We start from the raw sequence: 17,209 nt of genomic DNA, 5'->3' as shown, positions 1-17,209 counted from the left end.
ACAAGAAACACGCAAATCAATACAAATAACAAAAAAGCACATAACTTAAAAAATAAGAGTTCTTTTAATAAATGTAAAAAAAGTCATTTGAAATAAATAGCACACGCAAGCACACACAATAGCACAACCAAAAAGCCGACACACACAAACAGATAAAAACAAAACAGCAAAAAAAAAATGTGAAAAACAAAACAAAAACTGCTCTAAAATGCCAACACGCACACATTAAAGCTAAGTGTGGAAAATTAAGCGACAAAAAAGCCCTTTCGGCCACCCACCACACACACACACATAGTTACTAGTCCCTGTCGGTGTATCCTTTTTGCCTTCTGATAAAGAGGAATCACGGGACATGTAATACATTACGCAAACAAACACACACATACACACATTGAAATAGAATTTCCCATTTGCCAGCAGCAGTAGCAAATGATGAGTAGGGTGTGTTGTAACGGCCAAAAAAAGGATATTCTAGCGCCCTACTGCCATTTTCGCATAAAAGGGAGATTTTCCAACCCCTCCGCCTTCGCTGCTCTACAGGCGCTGCGCGCATACACTACTACGTACGTGTGCGTTTGTTTGTATGCGTAATTGTTTTGTATGGGAGCGGGTGTGTGTGTGTGTGTGTGGTGGAGTAAAAAGGGGGTGGATGTGTGTTGGGTAAGATGAAAATCAATACTTTAGTATCTGAAATAGTAACATCTCCTCGCTGGTGGCGGCCGCTGCCCGTTGCTGCCGGCTGTCCCGTTGGTACGCGATGATGCTGGCTTGCGGGCGGGGTGGATGGGGGACGCACGCAGACGCCTCCCACTCACTCCGGCTGTACGTGTGTCTGAGAATGTGTGCTTGTGTGTGTGCGTACGAGTGTGTGCCCTTTCTCTCTTATCAGTGCCGCTTTCGCTTTCCGCGTCACTGATTTATCTTGCGTTCACTCATCTGTGTTCTAGCCTGCGCCACAGATCGGCAAAGTGTGTACGTGTGTGTGTGTGTCTGTGTGGACAGTGTGCAAAAATGGAAAAGCCAGCACACTTTCCTTTCCGGATGTAGACAGTCTTGGATTTCACAGCTAATTTATCACCGCGCTGAATGCGCTCTACGCCGCAATTGGTAAGCCGATAATTCTTATGGCAACATTACACAACACAACGCCCTTTGCATTCTCTCTATCTCTCTCTCTCTCTCTCTGTCGCACACACATCAAGCTTTCACTTCACAAATGGTATGCTTTTGTGGGCTGTGGGTTGCATGTGTAGCACAATTTCATTACTATTTTATGCAAATTAAATACGTCAACTGTGCTGAATGTTAACCAATCATGCCGTACGCGCTTTTGCTTTCCTCTCACACAACACCGTAAATACACTGCACTTTTCTTGTGCTCTTTCTCTCTCTCACACAGACACACGTATACACTTATTCTACTTAAAGAGATCGATAACTTCTCCTTCGCAGGATACGCTTAGAGGCCGTCGTACACACCGGAATACGTCATCACAAATTATAGAAAAAAACAAGCCCAAACAGGACACACGCTTTTACAACACAAACACAGTGCTGGCACGCTTGTGCCTTTATCGTGGAATTTAATCGTTACACCATTCGGTCTCCACGCGTTTCCAACACCAACACGCACTTGGCCTGGAGGGGGCGATGTGTTTGCGACGTCCTTTGTTTGCCTCGATTTAATCGCGAGGACTCACAACACCGCACGACTTGAATATTTAAAATCAGAGACAGCCCCCCAAAAAGGGCCTACACCGTTACACACTTCTCTAGTATCCTTCGCGTACACTGGCGCGCGCGATCGAAGAAAAACTCTGCGTACAACTGCGGAAACTCCGCCACTGCCCGAGAAGAAGCTGTTGTCGCTCACGTGCGCTCTCGTTCGCTCGCTCGGACGTCTACACTGGCGGACGGACGTCTATTTTCTGACTCCCGGTTCCCATTCAAGAAGTCTCGAGGGCCACGGAGCGCAGAGAACGCCGAACCGGACAGTGAGCAAAGCAACACACACTCACACACAGACATACTGTGCTGTGTGCTGTGGTGTGCGTACACGCTGCGCCCTTGCTCCCTAAGGATCGCGTGCGTGTGTATGTGTTCGTGTGTGTTTCAAAGGCAAAAACATCGCGTAAACTACGCAAGGACGAGAGCTCTCGCACACTGGTGTAGCAATAAAAAAGCGACGTCATAAAAGGATGAAGGTGTTTCAGACAGAACGAGAGAGCAGTTGAACTGGTTTGGTGGACATTTTTCTTATTACTTAAAAAATAAATGTTCACAAAAAAACCTGTTTTTCTACGACTTTTTTTTGCAGTGAAAGCCGCCAACAAAGGGCGGACAGGACGATGTGCGTAATTGGAAGAAAAATGGTGAGAGCATAAGCAAAACTGCGACGGAAAACAAAAACAGAGAGGCATGGAAGGCACACAGTATACAGTTAAGTCTTGGTGTTGCCAACGGCTGTACTTTTCGTATTGTTTTTGTTCCAAGTTTTGTAAACTCACTCTTTTTCTTATTTTTATGTTGAATTGTTTTTAGTTTAATACTATTTTTGTATATTGTATTTTTATATTTTATAGCTTTAAGTTTCTTTAATATATATTTTCTACTTTTAAATTTGTGTTGTTTATTTGCAGATATCCCTTTCTTTGTAAAATGCACGTTAATGTAAAACCAGAAGCACGTGCTTACAGTTTACATTTTACTATGCTTGATTATATGGTTCGCTATCGGTACGACATTATGGTTGTTATTATGGTTGTTCAACAAGACCAACCCTTATCTATGTCATCAGTAATCAAGAGCGGACCACTCAAACCTCGCATGCTATTCGCAAAAGCTGCCCAAGTAATACCATCGCCTATCACACTTGAAATATTCCAGTTCCAGCACTACTATTTCTAAATAGAACCCTTTAGATTTTGCACCAACAGAGACTTTACTGTAGCTGAGAGTTGGTACGCGTGTCATGAGAGCGCCAACCCGCACGAGAGCAAGAGCGCAAACGCGCACCGCGGTATATCAACAGGAGCAGAGTAGCAGCAGTAGCAGCAGCAGGCGACGATGATATGTTCCAAGAGGAGCGCGTAAAAAGGGAACCAAAACGCCAGACAAAGAACATACTCGAGTCTGTTCTGTGTGCGTTTTTTTTTTGGGTTTTGGGTTTTCGTTGGTTTTGGGGGGAAATGGCCGAATGCTTCGAGATGGCAAGAAACTGGAAAAGAAAAGCGTAATGCTTCAGGGTGTTACCACCAGTGCCTCGCCAGTGTACGCGTGAGCAAAGTGCACGCGACGTTTCGAACGTTGGATATGGCAAGCGGGGGTGATACAAATGCATGAAAAGATTTTTGATGTTTTGTAAATCACGTTAATTCAATGATAGTCACTAGGTTGACATTATGTTGAACTGGAAAGTGATATATTTAAAAAAGACGTTCAATTTCCTACACTTATTTCTTTCCAGACTTATTTCCTATATTAGGGATATCATTTGGTTTGACCTTAGAATAGGCTTAGCTGTAAAATTACTTCAAAATCCCAATGCTTCTTCAGTATTGATTGGGATGGCCGTTTCTTCGCGCTGCGGAAAGGCAACTGGCCTATAATTGCCTTAATGTCGCTAGAAACTGCTCAAGAAAAAAAAATCCCTCACACAATCCACCCGGGCCATACCGACCGGACCCGCTGTGACGAACGCTATTTCAGGCGGACCCATACATACATTACGCCTTCGCCTGTTCGCACATTGCGTAACAGCAGTCGCAGGAAAAATAGGCTAGCAGTGGTGGTGGTGTGCAGCTGTCAGAGTGGCACATGCCGTGGAAAACCCATACCGCACACGAAACACTTGTTATTATGCATTAGAAGACATTTAGCGTAGGCAAAGTGCGACGGGCTTAATGGCAACTTCCAGCACACCAAGCACACCCGAACAGGAAGAAGGCAGTTTTTCCTGCCATGCCTTTGCACTTTTCCAATGAGCTTAAGGCGCTCGGTTTTTGTTCGCTGCAAGAGAGCACTAGAGGATTGTTTCTACCTCTTAGTAGCATTAGTTGGCTGCCCTCCCCGCTGGTGTTATGACCCGCATGGGACGGATCATTACACTTGCAAATGAGTCTGGACCGGTAATGGATGCAAGTAACGTGGCTCTGGATGGCGTGCATGGCGTGACTGGCGGTGCATTGCATTTGGTCGTAGCGGGTTAGGACGACGCGACTGTTCTTAGAGATCTTGGAGAAGGTATTACAGATTGTATCCAGTTTTTAGAATTTGCAATCCATCTGTCAGTCGTGTAGCTTGGGGAAGAATTCATTTCATGCGAAATCCCTTTCATCTCTTAAATAGAACATGCTCGCGGTCTTTGGACACGTACGAGACCTAACAATTTGACTGCGATTTACAGCTTCTTGCACAGTTCGCCTTCAAATACCTTTTACAAAATCAACGTGGTTATGGAAGATATAGTTCTCAGTTAAAATGTAAAATTGTACGACCACTTTCAGCACTCCAAGTGCGCTGGATGCAAAATTGCCAACCACACGTGACAAGGAGCGGATAACGCCACAAATCCTGCACTATGTGCGGATCGGAACCATTTACTTTTGGTGCAGGTAGCGGGCCAAACAGCCTGAGATACAATAAATGGCATCGGTTTAGGGATCGGTTGGGCACTGCCCTATGTGTCTCTCACAGTTGGGAACCGTGCACCATTTTGGCTTCCTCCTTTTCTTTTTGGCCAAGAGAGGCTGAGGGAATGTATGAATATATTCCTTCGATTCCCCTTTAACAGTTTGCTGACTCCTTTCGGGCTGATAGGGTGCATAGGCACGCCTGGAGCTTGTGGCGATACGATGATGACGGTGTGGAGATGATAGAGATGAAGCGTGAGGGGTTGCAGTGAATCGCCTTGGAAACCGGGCCCTATCGGCACGGCATGGAAAATGAAGTTTCCCTAATAGAATAGACCGAGCGAGGGCAACATCCTCCAAATCATACTTCCCGTGCCCGGCGTCTTCGGCTGGATGTTGTGAGTGCCTCCCTGTTAGGCATATTATTTCATGCTATAACCAGGAAGAGGAAGAAGCAGAAAATCCCCAAAACTCTTACACTTGAAGCCATTACGCGAATGCCGGGCATGCGTTGCAGGACGCATTTAAAAGCAACCACTCTCCTGAACATCTCCCAACCAAACCATGGCGGCCACCTTTCTGCTCTTCCATCATGAGCATCCGTGCCCAAATGTTGGTGCCCCCAAAAAAGCGATGTAAAGACATTCGCTCGGGCGAAAATGACGATTATTGTTGCGCCTAATAGAAATGGTGTACTAGTAGACGGGGAGTACCCGTGAAAGTCTGGGTAATTTGGAAGATGAAGTAAATTAAGCGAACAACATGTACCAAACCAAGACTTCGACCATTCTTTACAGCAGGGAGAAGCTGCAAGAATGCCGCGTCGTGTTCTGGAGGTTATTCACCTTGGGGCTGAAACATTCGTTTAGATTTTCCTCATCTTTTCCCATTTCCCGCGCTGGCAGGACCTTTCTCTTTCGTGCTCTATTCAGCAGTGTGCAACATTTCTGATGAACAGTTTCAACATGATCCGCGCATACAAAACAGCTTTGCTGTATTATTTCGTGCCGGTTTATTGTTTGGCCTGCTGGGTTTTGTTTTGTGCAGATTTTTTCTTCTAGAGTGAGTTATTACTAAAAGCCGGCTTTTCCGAGCATCACAAAGCATCATCATCATCTGTCAAAGCAAAATGCAGCATATTTCAAACGGCAGAAACAAAAACAGCCAGTCTCTTTATAGGTTAAATGTATTTCTCGTTACAAACAGGAGCACCAACAAAAAAAGGATGTCTTCCCTTTAAATCATAACCTCTTTGTTTGGGCGAATGAAAAGAGTGCAATATCACGACTCTACCAAACACGCCTCGGGCCAAATGATAATAATCCTCCTCCTGGTCGGCTCGTCGGGTGCGATTAGTACAAATCATTTGCTCTCTAGCAGCACCCGAAATCTTCACTCTATTTATCTTGCACGCGTTTGGATGGTTGTCGGTTGAGCCTTCGCAGACACTCCTTATCAGCAAACGGCAAACGAGGTAGAAAGATATATTCTAGGAAGCAAAAGTCACGGATCAACGGAAGTTCGCGAAACAATAACAGACTTCATACTTTATCATAGCATACAGTACAGGGAATAGAGTCAGTTGCTGTACAAAAGAAAGGCTGGGAAGAAAAAGCGTGAAGCTTACAGGAAAATCAGAACCTTCTGGTCGGTCGTTGAAGGCAAACAAGCAAGCACCGTTGTTTTTTTTCGGGGAAAAGCAGAAAGAAGTCAACTTCAACTTCACCAGCCGAGCCATATTATCGATTCGATGGAGTGAAAATACACCAGAGCACTGTGCGTCCTGCGAGCAAAAATGTCAAAGACCTTTCCCGGCTTCTCTGTTTTGCTTCTTACTTTCGCAAGAGGGTGGAAAAGTTCCTTCTTCTGCTATCGACAGGCGTAGCTCGGGGTTCGTCAATAGAGGCTTTAATTTGTCGTTTTTCGATATGAAAAGTAATAAATAAGGGTGGCCAGCAACTGTGCTCCTAGAGGAGGATTTTTACGACCAGCCCTAAAGGGAAACGGAAGGTTGGCCCGTCGTGTCTTGAGAGAAGAGCCAAGAAATCAGGAACGAATCGATATGCAGTTCCTTCCGATTGCTAAGAGCTGTGAATGGAAATATTGCACGCTTCGACTTTCTAATCCAACGTTCGGGATAATGCTGGCAGGCAAATATTTGTTTGCCAAAAGGCCACCCCGAACTTTGCTCAGGTCTTTAGGCGCAAACACGAAACTCATGCCCATCTTTCATTGCCCAATATTCAAGCTCTTCCAGACGGTTTATTCGGGGCAAGCAATCTGCCTTACACCGTGCCCGTACACACTCACAGTCATTTTGGGGAAGAACATAACGCCCCTTTTTTCCAGTAGGGATCCCTTTTCATCCCCCTCATATTAAATGTACATCCCAGGAGGGACCGATAAGCCAAGCTGCCGATGATGGAGTCTAGCAAATGCCGTCCCAGGGACGCTGGAATTGTTTTTATGGTTTAAAGTTATTTTTATGCGGCACCCCCAGTTCAGCAAATAGGGATTTGTACACCGCAACGTAGTGGAGGAAGCGGAAAAAAGGGGAGAAAACTTTTTCCTACCAGCGTAGATGGATACACAATATGAAGCTCTGCTCACATTTGCTTGCGTCACGCAAAATGCGGCAAAAACCAAGGGGGCGTAAGTGCAAAAGGCCTACACCGTTGGTTGGCCTTATCATTAGCTGACAGCGAGACAGCGAACGCTCTGTTGCTCTGTGGGAAGCTGCAATATTGGTGTGGAGGTTTTACACGAAAAAAAAATCAATTCAACATCCTACCGTTACAGATGGATAGGGTTGCTGGTGCTGGTGCATGACGTAGAGTTTTATTTGCGGCCCACCGACGTTTGTGTATTGCTTTGTTTGAAACTATGTACATATATATGAAAAGTTACCACTTTCTCCACAAAAAACGAACAGTGGCTGTAGCTATTTGCACTGTTACATCCAGTAACGTTTACACCACCTTCAGCTGACCGCAATGACGCATGGAGAGGGGTCATTGGAAGATGCGCATGTAAAGGGAAATTAATGAGAATTCTTGGTTCGGGTCGAGCGAATTCCGTTTGCTGAACTTTTAATTGCTACAATCATTAAAAGATAAAGTTCAACACGGATCCTTCCGTCCGCCTTTAAGATGTAATTTCACGCACTGTTTTTGGAAGGTGGAGTTGGTATATTTGCTAGACCATTGCTGGAACATAAAATAGAGCAGTAGTTCATGAAAGTTTGATAGCTATCTTCATCGCTAGCTAGGGTGAAGGATACTTGAACTTTAAAAAGAACGTGAAAGCTACGACGCATTGTGAAGGTTTCAGAAAATGCTCTCCAATGCTTTCCACTCTTTTCGTCGTTTTCCTCACACATGTCCCTTAATTTTAGATGTTACCATGTCCTTTTTTCTTGTTCGTTGAATATTAAAGTTTTGAGAGCTTCAAGGGATGTATACCTGAAATGAAACAAGAGAAGATGTCTGTTAGTTTAACGTATCAATAAGCTATTCAAAAGTTGTTAATTGTTTTGCAGCATTGAAGGGTTATTAACAAGTATCCTAAAATGTTTAAATCCTATAGGTTGTCTTAAAAATACATAAAAAGCCCAAAGACTACAAAAAAAAACAAAATGTTTACTTCATATTACTCTTATCTCCAGCTCTCTATAACCTTGTTACAAAGAGAACATAAAAACGACACAATTTTCAACTCGATTTAACGCACCATTTTATCATATTCCGATAAGTTCATTTGTGGAACGAAACGGCCACCCATTGCCGTTCCATTGCACAGGGTGGAGGCGGCGATATAACACTGACACTAATTGCTACCAAGGTTCAGTTGGGCAAGCAATTGCAACTGCTGCCCTCTGCAACTCTTCCCTAGCGAACGCAGGCGGAAGTACGCATTTGTATGCATTTGTGTCGGGTTCAAAATTGCAAACACAAACGGACGAAGGCATCATGCTGTTGATGCTGGAAATTCCAATTCTAAATCACCCGGACCCGGACAGGGCGACATCCTGCGGAGATCCTGTGTCGAGGCTAATTGCTGTCAGGCGTTATGCAGGCTGCAAAACTCTCCCTGTTTTCATTTCTGAAGACATCTGAAGATGTCCGACTGATTTCGGTGATAGCCGAGAGGGAACACGCACACAGAGTGCAGTCGCTCTGTTGCATATATAAATTGTCGTCCAGTAGGTCCAAATATTTGTAGTTTTACCGCCAACAGACGATAGGGGATAGAAGACGGTAGAACACTTGACATTTTCATAACGCAATCGTCTTTAGCGACGCATTTGCATACCAGTCGCCGGTACTGATGGTAAACAACACACACTTGTGCTTGTTTTCGGGCAATCATTTTCGGATCTGGCCAGCCGCTTGGACGTTGTTTGTGAGCGATGTCAAGATTTATGTGCATTCGGACAAACTTGAAATCTGTCCAACGTAGGTCTGGGTTACATAATTCCATGAGAGATGCATTAAAAAAAAACAGAACCATTCAAACCTCGTATGCCTTACTATGGGTCCAAAACTTTGGACATATCGTCAAACGACCCGTGAACCAATGCTCTGTAAAATGGTAAATGACCGAATGCACAGCAGGGTTCGAACTTCGAGTGTGCACGATCTGGGTGGTCCCCACGAATTCTCGAGCTGAAAGCATCCGATTAGCCCTAGAGAATCGATGTAGCCGGCGCGATGTTAATGATGATGAAGAGATGACGATGATGATGATGCAGACAAAGATTATGGTAGGCCCTTTGCGTGTGTTTCATGTCGTCGAGGACGACGACGCATTCCCCGATTAGGCTCGATTTCTCGGACAGCCTTTCTCGTGTAGCAGAGATTCCGCGTTGGAAAGTGCGTGTGGTTTGAATGATGATGGTGCTGTGCACGGTGTAGCATCGAAACAAGATAATTACCTACGAACGAGGAATGTCCATTTCAGAACGGGCCCGGGGTCGCTTGCTAATTCTACGATTTAATGCGCGCTCCCGAAATTATCTGACAACGTGTTTCGATATCAATACGTCAAGATATCAGATTTCCCATTTATCTGGCAAGAGATACGGGTGGTGTGCGTTGTAGGCTTCTTTTGTATGGACATGAATAAGTGTCTAAAGAGGGTTTGTTGTCGAGAACAAGGATCGTAGCAAATCGGACAGCTTGGAAGAGATAGATAATGGATTTTAATGATTCAGCGTATTGACGACGGATGTGCAGACATGGGATGGGATGAAAATGGTAGCACTCTTGTTCTACTTTGTTGTAGGTAAACTGGAGCAATATTTCAATTACACCAACCTCGAATCATGATTTATTGCCGACATGTTCCATAATCTTCGTTTTACAGCGCTAAGAGCGCACAGAGCAGTATGTATGCAAGTACTTCAGGCGTCATGCCCAAATATTCAATATTCAAATTGCATGTGATAAAGCACAATTCTAGTCCGCCCACCTCGATGTGCAATATTTTTGGAGCAGCCTGTGGGTTTCCCTAAGTACTTCAAGAATTTTTCGGCTATATATGAAAAAAAATCCTGCCAGCAAATACTTCTGCAAGCAAGTGCCTCATCGATACACCCAGACGGGACGATCAATTTTTCAGACGTCACATCGTCGCAATATTTTATCTATGTGCCGTACTTTATGTTGTTTACGTTCGAACGGGGTATTTTTTGTTGTTGCTGGTTCCTCCAACTGCACGTCTCCAGCATGCCGCCAGCACACAACAATTAATCATGCAGAGCTTCTGGACGGGCTGCTGGGCTTGAGTCGCCACTGGGATGTGGCATGTGGGCAGTGGCTGTACTGCCCGGATGCAACCGATGTTCGGCTAAAACAATCTTCTAGTGTGTGGTGCAAGGATACAAAAAGGACGCATGGGGTAAAAACTCCATGGACCAAAAGCGACCATCTAAATCTTGTTGCATGTTTTTTTGTTTTTAGCTCCATTTGCTTTCTCACAAATCATGGCTTCATAGGGCAAATCGAGAGGAATTTGTTTCGATAGCTGCATACCAAATTTGCCCTTTTTCTACCCTATCCAGCAAAGGTACGGAGAAGCTGCCTTCAAAGGACTACAAGGGAAGTATAAGGATCAAGCATGAGCTTTGATAGCGTAGAATTGCATTAGGGAACCTTGCATCCGGAAGGAATCCACTACCAGTCTCCGTCACCGGCACTGGTATGAAAGAATGCACAAGGAACGAGGCAATTTGATCTACCTTCGTATCCACCCTGCCATTAAAATGTCACCGCATGTCCGGTATGGGGGCGGAAACGGATCTTTCTAACGGACAGAGGTAGAGGGAGGAAGAAAAAACAACCTGCAGTGCCAACTCGTACTTAAACCAGGAAAACCTGACGGAACGTACACGGAGAGCAGCGAGGGCAAAGAAAACATGTGTCCAGCGGGTGGGAATATGTTTCATCGATGAAAAATAAATGCTTGTTAAGGAACTTGCTCTCTGCCCAAACGAGCCGTCAAAGTCCTTCGGACGTCTCCTGGGACGTCGGGGGAAGAAGGCAACGAAGGAAAAACAATAAAATTTTCTAATTAATTGTATCTGCTTGATTGGGCCGGGATCGTGCTGTGGGAATAGGTCCGTTTTTCCTGAGATCCTGAGTGTGTGGCCCCGACAATGGAGCGAATCAGTTACTAGGGAGTGTCGTCACAGTTAAAGGACGATTTAAGGAGTATCCTTTTTTCAGTCCACGGAACACGATTTTCAAGATAAAAACAATAAAAACTCCACCTCTTATTTTGGAGATGCATTGAAAAGAGTAAAGACAAAACGTATCTTTCAACGATTAACTTTAAGGAGGAAAAGGACATGTTCGCAACAGTAGCTAACCGTAGGCTCAGATGGTTCCTCTGGGAATGCATGCTATTACTTTCGCCGGCAAACGACCTTCACCAAACGTAGCACCGGATCAAGGCAGAACGCCAACACGCAGTAGCCACGACGTCCACGTACCAGCACACAGTCGCCCGGCAAAAAGACAAAGTAGGAAAAAAGGATCACGCATCCAAAATCAAAGAACCCGACAGTAAAATCTGATAAATTATTACGATCGCAATTTATGTTGTGTTCCGAAATCTCGTACCCGGAACGATTCCATGCTCGCTTTATCCTTTTGGTACGATCTCTCGAAACGGTAGCCGCTCTGACCTGGTTGCAATGGCTATTCAACCGGTGAGCAAAGGTGAAGGGATTGGAAGAAAGGCTGTTTTGGGTTGAGCTAATAATAAAGCGAACAGCAAGACAACAAGTTGCGTAAAAGTACGAAGATGTTGCTAGTTTCAGTTTGTTGGATGGGTTGTCCGTTGGAGGTTGAAATATGAAAGGATTACTTGAGGCAACAACCCCCAACGGTCGTTCCGGAGCTGATGGATGTAGTTTTCGAAGGCAGTAATGCTTGGAATTTGTAAAATAAGCACGTATCAGCTGTAATAAAGCTTTTTTTCGGACAGGGATCGTAATTTTTAGTTGAAAATAATATAAAAAACTCCAGACATTAATCCATTTCCCGAACATCGTTGCGATCTAAATTAATATTTCCTTTTCGTGTACCTAAAGATTGTACCTATCCGTACGAGACACACACGTCACAAAAACTTTACATGTCCCCTCGAACTCACATCAAACCAAACGTTACACGCTTTTACTGCCCCTGAGCTCTTCTACACGACTGGCATCATGGACATGGTCATCGGTGCCGACCGGCAGCAAACCGGGTCAATATTTGCATTCCGATAGCTTCTGCTACAGTGCCACCTATCGTCCATGTGACATGTGATTCACCAAAAGGACATCGACACATGCTGCTACAGCGAGCGAAATCAAAGAGGAATGACATTTTTGCTATTCGATTTATTGCCTTCCTCACAAACCCGGGGAAGTGCCACCTCATTCCGGGTCGTTCAACGGTGCGCGCCCATGGAAATCCGAATATCGTGTATACCAAATTCTACCACGATTGCAAGAGCCATGACGACAACTACATGCGGCACCACCGCTTCTATCGATTGCTATTTATAGCGCAAAATTCGCTGCAGGAGAAAACAGCGAGCATATCGACAGGAAAATCCTGGAAAAAACCATGCGGCTACTTGTGAATAAAAATATTGCGTAAAAAGGAGATAAAAATAATCAATATTTGAGTGGTACATGGTACAGGCTCGGAAAATAGTTCCGGTATAGGCGGATGTACACCAGAGAGCTAATCGCGAATGTTGCTGAGCCTTCGATTAGTTCAAATATTTGACGAATCACTGCCGCCACGAAGGTAGCGCAAAATAAAACCTGGCTATGTCTTTCGTTACACCGTCTCTCACTCTCTCTCCTTACTACATCCAGTATATCCTTACTTAAGGAATGGCTTGAGCCTTTTTGGAATGTCCTTTGGAATGGAGCAAATTTTCCATCACCTTCCGTCTACTCTCTGTGCAACTAATCGTGTGCCAGAGCGAATCAAATCGGGCGTAAAAATGCATTCGCCAGCAAAGCTTTGCCCTCTGGGCCCTGCATTCGTCCGCTTTATGTTCAACCATAACACAGGAGAAGGAGAAAAAAAAAATCTTCCAATAATAGGCTCTCTGCATCCTTTTTACGGCGTTGGCAAAACGGTGCAGTGTAGCGGGAGGATAAGGTAGCTCAGCAGGGGAAAAAAATGTCACTTTTTCTTTGAGTTGATCCTTTTTTTTGGTTGATGCTCTTGTAAAACATACTTTTTCTACCTACGATCCTTACCTGAAGCGTTTCAAATAGAGAAACTGTATGCTATTGTGTGGAAATGGTTCTCTTTGCGAATTGATTAAATTATGGGACCACCGTTGGCAGTGTGGCAGCTCTCGTCAACTATATTTCTTTTCTATATATTCCTAAAAGCTTTGGTTGCTTAAGGATTAGAGTTTTTTGTCGGGTGGATATGGTAAAGATGTTAGATTTCAATTTTTGGTGCTTGGTGGAAAGGAGAAAAATTCTATAGAAGCTGAAGATTTTAGCTTAGGATGGCAAAAAAGATCCTCCTATACGATAGAGAAAATGAATCGGCAAAATAAGCAAACGCTATCGATCGATCTTCCTTTCAAAGTGTATCCTTTTTTGAAAGCTAGAGAACGCTCCAAAACACACTCATTTACTCGGATATTCCCATGAAACTAAAATTAAAACTATGTTAATTGATTATTTGATCGCAGGACTCTGGAACAGCTAATCCCATACAAGACAGTACAGGTAGCTTCTGTGTGTTGCGTCCCAACTTCAAACATTAGCTTTTTTCCGCTTAATTTCGCTCCACATCGAATCGGCAAAGAGCTTCCGTAAACGAGCGGTTAGAAACATAGTTTCGGGGAGAAAAAAACGTTCACCACAAGGAAGAAAGGAAAATAATTAGAGGCTTGACGCTTCACACATCCCTTAAGGGGACATGCTTATTATGCCGTGCTCACATGACACTTGATTCGTTTAGAGCCGCATACGCTTTTGATTGATGGCATGGTTTACACGATTCTATTCGATTCGGAGTTCGAATTTCAAACAGTCGTTACCGCCAGGACGAAGAAGTGCATGATGCCCACGTTATTGCAGCGTAGGCTTGTTTGATCGTGATTTGATGTGCGTTCTTCAACGATCAATATTTAAACAGGACACAGAATGGGAGAAGCAACACGTGGCGGACTGGGGTTTGCTGTCACCAGACAGAAGATTTCAAATACAAACACTACAGCGTTGCTGTAAAAGGATTGTAGACTACATCTTACTTGTCCCATGGCAGACTCTCGCATTGGTAAGTGCTTGCTGTCATCAAAAGAAGCAGTATTTTGGTGAGCCTCAAGTTCAAAGGAATCAAAACAAGCGTTAAGCCGGCTAGTTGGAGTGGCTGGTTTGTCGATCGATAATACTGCCCAAGGAGACAGAGAGCTGAGACGCGGACGCGAATGATCTCGAAGACGGAGGACACAAACTTCAAGGGAACTTGAGAAGTAAAGTGAAGCGAAAAAAAAAACAGAAAAATCGGTAGCAGCTGCTCGGTTGGGATCATCTGTTGCGTTTTGCCTCCGACCATTCCTACACATTCGCCTCAGGGCTGAAGAAGCTTTACTGCATGGCGGCATGTTTACTGCGGATTTGGGTGTGTATGTGAGGATTTTTTTCTCTCTCTGTGTGTATGTTTTTATTTTTTTAAAGGTAAAACTCTTTCGTAGCCTCACAGAACAACTTACGACAAAAAAATGGATACACTTTGAATATTTGAGTTTGAAAACAAACCAAAGCCATATGTTTCCATCTGATTGCTTCCTTACCAAGAAGTGCCAAGAATACATCAATTAGTGACTAAACAAATCAGACGAAGGGGTTTGGAAATATTAGAAGCGTTACTCCAAGGATAAATGAAGAGACTTTTTATATCCATAATAAGAGTTGAGCCTGAACTGATGTATTGAGTGACGACATTCATGATGCGACACGACTTCATGAATTCTTCATTGTAGATGCTTGCAAAGGTTTCATTTTTCTTCCGTCTCACCATACCACACCAGAGCCACCTTCACCTAAAACCAAACGTGAAATAAAAAAAAAAAATTCACTTTAAGCTGTCGTGAAAAAATAGACACAAACCTCGCTAACGAACCATAACCATCATGCTACTTTCGATGCCATTCAATTTCCTTACATTTCGATGCAATCCTCTGCCGTTCAAATTTCCGTTCGGAATGGTAAAACGAAAAAAAAAAAACAAGTGAAAAAGCAACCAGTACAACAAAGCCTGTACTGTCAGGCAGTGAAAACTGAACTGGCTCGGCAAACACGAGGCTCGAGCTTATGTGGAAAAGCGGCTTCTTGCAGCGAGAGAGGTTTATCCTTCCGGATTATTATTTAACGTTCGGGTGGATTGGGCATGAATTTGAAGGAGGAAAAGCAAAATCCATTTCTAGCTGATGCATAACGTTATTCAACGGGGATCTCCCACCCGCCTTTCCTTCCCCGGGACAAGCGACGTCTTTCTAACGAATACGCGCTACTGTGATGATGGATTGTATTGTGAAGCTTTGTTGCTGCTTTTCGGCAGATACGACTGGAGAGTCGGTAAAAAGCAGCAAGCGTTTACATCGCTTTAAATGGCTTTGCACACTGTTTTCTCGGATTAGCTTCGGTGAACTGGCAACTACTATTACCTAGAAAAGGAACAAACTGCAGCACACAACCTGCGGTCCTTCTACTTTTGCATGCCAAACTGTAGCTCTACATATTAAAAAGTGCAAAGATATTGGCATCAACTCCGGGCGTACCTTGAACCGTTTCAGAACCACTCGTCATCCAGGCGTTCTGTGATTGTGCGGAGTTTGAAACGACGGCGAGTACTTTTTGGTCTGGTTTCACGAAGAACAAGTGCGCACCTGCTCACGGACCCGATTGAAGAGTTTGCTCGAAATCTCCGCAATCAAAAGTAAGCGCGCGCGCCCGCGAAACCCGAACCGGCTTTTTGATATGCTGGAGCACCTGCTGCTGCTGCTGCTGATGCTGTCGAAAGCTCTCCAGTTGAAAATGCAATCTCGCATGCTTGCTGAAAACGCGGGCGCCGCAAAAGGGAATAACAAAAACATAAAACCAGCCTTCAAAGGCAAACTTTGTGCACTCGATGGTCGATGGGGACAGTCGAGGCGAGATGTCGCTTCAATCCCAGCAGCAAGAAGCGTGTTATGTTAAACACAAAAATACAAACGATAAGAAAGTTCGGTTCGCCGTGTGCACTTCGGGGAGTGGTACAAAAGAGTAAAAAATGGTTTCACTGTTTTTTTGTTATTTATTGATTCCTTTTTTGTCCATTTTATGTCGCTCCTCATAACAACCGCCCACAGGCGAGGTGAAAGAGTTGCATCGTGTGATGATACATTATGCCATGCTGTTCATTTTGCTTGCGTTTTTTAAAAACAACGCACGTTCGCGCAACACCTGGCCGCGCACAGTATGAAGTGTACCGGAGAAAGAAATCAAAAGTAAAGCAACCTCGCATGATGAACAGAGCATTAAAAATGCCCCTCCTCTGCTCCCCAACCCACACAGACTTGGCCAAAAAAAAAAAGATAATTATGTAAGCGATCGTCGTCGTCCTGCCGCTTTTGGGCATCAACAAGGGAGAGAAAAAAAGAGCGCCAAACAAAATAAGGACTCAATGCCCCAGACACAGGCAGATGTTCGTTAGTAGCTTGTTTTATTCGCCCTTCGGTGGATGCGATCGGCTTTCCCCACATTTTGCCGATGCGTCACCTGAAGCGGGTTCACCAAACATTAAACAGAAACTCTAATTTGTACCTCTTTGCTTTTGGGGAGGATGATTCCATCCCGGCGACGGTGTAGCGGAAAGCAAGCTGCAAACTTTTTAAAGCACACTGCTGGACAAGAGTTTCGAGCCGGCAACGTAATCCGATTCCGGTCACGATTATCTTCGAAAGGATTTTTGGCCGACGGGGTCTGCCTGTTTGTTGTTGCTGTGTTGCTCCAAAAACAACGCCAGGTGACGGACGATGATGATGTCGTCGCTTGGAGTTTATGTGGC

General features: G+C 44.4%; 1 protein-coding gene across 8 annotated transcripts in view; it reads right to left on the bottom strand.

The window, feature by feature from the left end:
• The window catches only part of LOC120902967 (IQ motif and SEC7 domain-containing protein 2), a 192,718-nt gene that overhangs the window by 30,026 nt on the left and 145,483 nt on the right, over nt 1-17,209 (bottom strand). Inside the window, exon 1 of one of the 8 annotated variants that reach the window (XM_040312095.1) lies at nt 1,769-1,914. The exons of 6 other annotated variants lie outside the window; for them this stretch is intronic. Coding sequence is in view for 1 of the 2 variants with exons in the window: in XM_040312097.1 (XP_040168031.1) it covers nt 680-702 (23 nt within the window). In the remaining variant the exon portion in view is untranslated. Of the gene's footprint in view, nt 1-679; nt 1,459-1,768; nt 1,915-17,209 lie in introns of those variants that run through there. One more of the 8 variants, XM_040312097.1, reaches the window with a different exon arrangement.

This window comes from Anopheles arabiensis, chromosome 3 (assembly GCF_016920715.1).
Source record: "Anopheles arabiensis isolate DONGOLA chromosome 3, AaraD3, whole genome shotgun sequence".
NCBI classification, from domain to species: domain Eukaryota; kingdom Metazoa; phylum Arthropoda; class Insecta; order Diptera; family Culicidae; genus Anopheles; species Anopheles arabiensis.
Note: the sequence above shows the minus strand (reverse complement) of the source record. Positions and strands in the feature narration are given on the sequence as shown.